Source organism: Colobus angolensis, unplaced genomic scaffold (assembly GCF_000951035.1).
Source record: "Colobus angolensis palliatus isolate OR3802 unplaced genomic scaffold, Cang.pa_1.0 Scaffold39, whole genome shotgun sequence".
In the NCBI taxonomy this organism is placed as follows: domain Eukaryota; kingdom Metazoa; phylum Chordata; class Mammalia; order Primates; family Cercopithecidae; genus Colobus; species Colobus angolensis.
Window position 1 is genome coordinate 1,848,767 of NW_012117265.1, and position 5,204 is coordinate 1,853,970.

Below are 5,204 nucleotides of genomic sequence, written 5' to 3' on the forward strand. Positions count from 1 at the left end.
CCGCCACCTCGCCCGGCTAGTTTTTTGTATTTTTTAGCAGAGACGGGGTTTCACCGTGTAGGCCAGGATGGGCTCGATCTCCTGACCTCATGATCCACCCGTCTCGGCCTCCCAAAGTGCTGGGATTACAGGCTTGAGCCACCGCGCCCGGCCAGGCACCCTCTTAAAATTTGCATTCAAGGCCTTGCCTCACCCTGATCCTGGTATCTCATTTCACAGATGAGAATATCCAGGAAGGGTCAGGTTAAGGGACTGGCCCAAGGTCACACACAGTCCACACCCTTCTCCATCAGGTCGTCCTGCCTCTTGGGTCAGAGAGCTGATGGGAAGGTTCCATGATGGGAAGGTTGAGGAGGGGACTCACCAAAAAGGTGGCGATGGCCGCCCCTGTCAGGAAGCCAGCCAGCACGTCGGACCAGTGGTTTCGGTACTCAGCCACGCGGACCACGCCCACCAGGAAGGCCGGACACAGCAGGGCCAGGCAGAGAGAGGGTTTGACCAGGCGGGAGCCCTTCACGCGGAACACGAGAGTCACGTACATCTGCGGGGAGTCAGACTGGTCAGGGGACAAGTGGAGGCAAGTCGCTGAACCCAAGTGGACGCTCCTTTCTGAGCTAGAATGCATGGCCAGAGCGTTGGGGCTGGAGGGTGTGGCCAGGGGTTCCAGGGATGGAGTCATGGACTCCCCAGTGGGCTTTTCCAGGGAGCGTGACTAAAACGGCAAAGGGGGCTGGGGATCAGGGATTGAGGTCTTGGAGTCTCATGGGCACCACCTGCAGGGCTAGGTGTGGCCAGAGCTCCCAAGAGCAGAGGACAAGGTCTGGGGCCCAGATGTCCCTGGTCCGGAGTCGCAGATGAGGACAGACACTTGCCGGGTTAGGGCGTGGCCACAGAACCAGAGGGTGGAGTCAGGGCTAAGGGGGCAGGTCCAGAAGCTGTAGGAGGTGGAGCCCCTGACCCCCAGGGGACTACTGACAGGGTGGGAGCATAAACCCGGATGCCAGAAAAAAGAGTTGAAGCAACAGGGTATGTGAGCAGGAAAAAGCAGAGAACAGAGTTAGAAATCCCAGAGCAGTTAAGAGCAAAGAGTGTAGCCAGGGCTACAACGGAGAGAACAAGGTCCCAAGGAGAGGGGCAAGGGCTCCAGGAGGCCATCCCATCTACCCAGTCTCCCAGCTAATATCTAGCGCCTGTAGCATCCTGGGGGCCTGGCTAGGCTCTAGGGGTTCCGAGTCTTGCACATCAGGGATAGTGTCCTGATCCCATAGGGTAGAGCCAATAGCTTCTCTCGCATTACTGGCTCAGGAGGCGTGGCCAGAGAGCAAGGGCTGGAGGCAATGGACAGCGATAGGCTCTGGCTGGGGGCGTGGCTAGGATCTGGGAGGAGGAACTAGAGTTTCCAACAGGCCGCGGCGTGGAGCGAGAGCTTCCAACAGCACCAGGGGCGTGGAAGAGCAGAGGATCCAGCTTTGGCGGCTTCCAGGCCACTGGGCGCTGTCCAGCCCGCACACCCATTTCCAACCCCGAAGCTCCCGAGGCTCACCGCCGTGTAGGTGACTGCGTAGGCGCAGAGAGCCGCGTCCTTGCAGGGGAAGGCGCGGCGCGCGGCGGCCACGAGGCTGGGGCTGCCAGCGCAGGCACCCTGGTCAGTGACAAAGCGGTCGGGACCTGGCCGATCCGGAGAAGGTGGCAGGCAGCCCAGGGCCGTGTAGTTGGGGCGGCACACGGACAGGAAGTGTGGCGTGGGATTGCCGGTCACCACTTGCCCCGCGTTGGCGAAGATGGTTGTGGTGAAGAGGCCGAAGGAGTAGACCCCTGGGGTGGGATAGTGGAAGGGGTTCATGCGATGGGCCCTGATGCTCCCACTGGTTCCATTGGGCCTCTTAGTTCCCTTTTCCTGTGACTGTCATTAAAGCACACTTGGGACCCCGTAGTTGTGCCAACATCCCCCTTCCTTAAAGACCACCATGAAGATACTCTGAGGCCTCCTGCCCCCAGAGACCCTCATTATCTGGCCCCTGTCTTTCTAGGATTACCACTATGTCAGGGGCGGGTCCTCCCTTGGAGCCCCATTATAGCTGGGCTTGGACCTCCCGGCCAACCCAACACCATTACATCAGGATCCACCCCATGCCTAGGACGGCTAGGGAAAACCCTAATGGCATACCTGGGGCGCTTCCTGCCTGCCCTTAAACTGGCTACTACTGAGTTCATCACTCTCCTCCTGGGGCCACTAGTAAGTTAGAGCTGGGTCTCCCACCGTCTGCCCCGGGACCACCATTATAGGTAAGCTCTGGCCCTCCCCCTTTCCCACAGCCACCACTTGAGGCTGGGACCCCATTTAAAGCACAGTCAGGGTCTCATCTCCCTACCCAGGGGGCCCCAGGGTGTCTGTCCTGTGCCTGTGTCTCTCTTTTGTGCCTGAGACTCTCCTTGTGGCATTCTGGGACTCTCTTCCTACAGTTGCCATCATGGTTGGGTTAGGCCCCACCCATATCCCTAGAACCTCCATTACATCTGGCCTGAGCCTAAGTCCCTTGTTGCTTCCTAACATCTCCCCATGGTAATTCCAGGTCCTCTTCCTTCCCTGCTGGAATTCTCTTTTTTTTTCCTTTTTAAAGAGGCGGGGTCTTGTTCAGTCTCCCAAGTAGCTGGGTCTCTGTCTCAGCCTCCCAAGTAGCTGAGACTACAGGTATGCACCACCATGCCCAGCTTTTCCCTGGAATTTTTTTTTTTTTTTGAGATGGAGTTTCGCTCTTGTTGCCCAGGCTGGTGCAGTCTTGGCTCACTGCAACCTCTGCCTCCTGGGTTCAAGGATTACAGGCACCCACCACCACACCCAGCTAATTGTTTGTTTTTAGTAGAGACAGGGTTCCGCCATGTTGTTCAGGCTGGTCCTGAACTCCTGACCTCAGGTGATCGCCCACCTTGGCCTCCCAAAGTGCTGAGATTACAGATGTGAGCCACCGTGCCCGGCCTGGAACTATGATGACTGTGAGGCCCATGACTCTTTCCTTCTATACCCACCTCCCGACCATTACCATGGGACTGACCCCGGGCCATATCTCTCACCCAGGAAGCGGACCAGCCTCCGCAGCGGAGGGCTGAAGCGACAGCAGGCCCCGGACACGATGGTGCTCTCCCCGATGACCGGGACGGCTGAAGGTGGTGCAGGGAAAAAGGCACGCACCAGCTCCCCCAGCAGGATCTGTGGGTAAGACCAAGGTGGAGTCTTCCTGGCCTTCCAGCCCATCCCCTCACCTACCCTCACCTGGCCCACCTGCCTCCTAGGAGGTCTTCACTGTCTCACCGTGAGGGTGGGCCCGGCAGTGACCAGTGCGTAGATGAGCGCAGGAGGCACTCGGCTGGCAGCCTCAGGCCCTGGGTAGGGCTTGGCGTAGGTACTGTCATAGCAGAAGAATCCCTGGGTGTGCACAGGGAAGGTGTCCGTGAACTCCAGGCGGTAAGCAAGCAGGATCACGATGCCCAGCAGCACCGACTGCCACCAAGCCAGGGTAGGGAGAGGTGGCGGAGAGAGAAGAGAGAGGGTCAGGGCTCCAGCTGAGGCCACAGAGGCAGAGATATGGAGATGGAAAGACATGGGTTAGAGACAGAAACTAGAAGATGGAGAGAGACAGAGACAAGGGGGAGAGAGACTGAGAGAAATGGGGAAAGGAGGTGAGAGAAGGGTCAGGGCTTAGGAGAAACAGAAGAAGGAGATAGAAACAGAGAGAGGCCGTGTGCAGCGAGCGGCTCATGCCTGTAATTCCAGCATTTTGGGAAGCCGATGCAGGAGGATTGCTTGAGCTCAGGAGTTTGAGATCAGCCTGGGCAACATAGCATGACCTCATCTCTGTACAACTATAGTCCCAGCTACTTGGGACGCTGAGGAAGGAAGATTGCCTCAGCCCAGAGGGTTAAGGCTACACGGAGCCAAGATGGCACCACTGCACTCCAGCCTGGGTGACAGAGGGAGACCCTGTCTCAGAAAAAAGAAAGAAAGGAAAAGGAATGGCTGAAAGGCAGAAAGAAAGAAAAAAGAAAATAAAGAAAAAAGTGGTTCATGCTTGTAATCCCAGCACTTTGGGAGGCTGAGGCAGGTGGATGACCTGAGATCACGAGTTTGAGACCAGCCTGGCCAACATGACAAAACCCCGTCTCTACTAAAAATACAACAATTAGCCAGGCGTGGTGGTGGACACCTGTAATCCCAGCTACTCAGGAGGCTGGGGCAGGAGAATCACTTGAACCTGGGAGGCGGAGGTTGCAGTGAGCCAAGATCATGCCACTGCACTCCAGCCTGGGCAGCAGAGCAAGACTCCATCTCAAAAGAGAGAAAGAGAGAAAGAGAGAGAGAGAGAGAGAGAAGGAAGGAACGAAAAGAAAAAGAGAGAGAGAGGGGGAAACCAGGAAAGGAGGGGAGAAGAGGAGAAAAAAAGCAAGAGGAGAAAGAAGGGAGAGGAAAAGGCAAGGGAGTTGTAGAGAGAGTGAGAGAAGAGATGGGCATGGGGAGAGTGAGACTAGGGCCAAGGCTCAGATGAGAGACAGACAGACAGTGGGAGGTGGGGAGACTCTCCCACAAGGGAAGAAATCAGAGGAGTAGGGGTACCAGCAGCTACCACAGGTCTAACCCTCACTGTGGGCAGGGGGTCGTGCCAAGCTTTGCCCATGAATTAATACACTTTACCTTTAGAACAGCCCTAGGAGGCTGGACATGGTGGCTCACACCTGTAATCCCAGCACTTTGGGAGGCTGAGGCGGGAGGATTGCTTGAGGTCAGGAGTTCTAGACCATCCTGGCCAACATGTCAAAATCTCATCTCTACCAAAACGTACAAAAATTAGCTGGGCATAGGCTGGGTGCGGTGGCTCACGCCTGTAATCCCAGCACTTTGGGAGGCTGAGGCGGGTGGATCACAAGGTCAGGAGTTCAAGATCAGCCTGGCCAATATGGTGAAACCTCGTTTCTACTAAAACCTACAAAAATTAGCCAGGCGTGGTGGCATGCACCTGTGGTTCCAGCTACTCGGGATGCTGAGGCAGAAGAATCACTTGAACCCGGGAGGTGGAGGCTGCAGTGAGCTGCGATCGCGCCACTGCACTCCAGCCTGGGCAACAGACAAGACTCCATCTCAAAAAAAATAAAAAATAAAAAAATTAGCTGGGCATGACGGCACACACCTGTAGTCTCAGCTACTCGGGAGG

At 56.5% G+C, this 5,204-nt stretch overlaps 1 protein-coding gene across 3 annotated transcripts in view; it reads right to left on the minus strand.

The window, feature by feature from the left end:
* Nucleotides 1-5,204, minus strand: part of LOC105520841 (lipid phosphate phosphatase-related protein type 2) — a 21,726-nt gene that overhangs the window by 14,815 nt on the left and 1,707 nt on the right. For 2 of the 3 annotated variants that reach the window (XM_011954807.1, XM_011954806.1), the window contains exons 3-6: nucleotides 3,311-3,424; nucleotides 3,073-3,208; nucleotides 1,544-1,815; nucleotides 365-541 (exon numbers count right to left, since the gene is read on the minus strand). In XM_011954807.1, the coding sequence (XP_011810197.1) occupies nucleotides 365-541; nucleotides 1,544-1,815; nucleotides 3,073-3,208; nucleotides 3,311-3,424 (699 nt within the window). Of the gene's footprint in view, nucleotides 1-364; nucleotides 542-1,543; nucleotides 1,816-3,072; nucleotides 3,209-3,310; nucleotides 3,500-5,204 lie in introns of all 3 variants that reach the window. The other variant, XM_011954808.1, reaches the window with a different exon arrangement.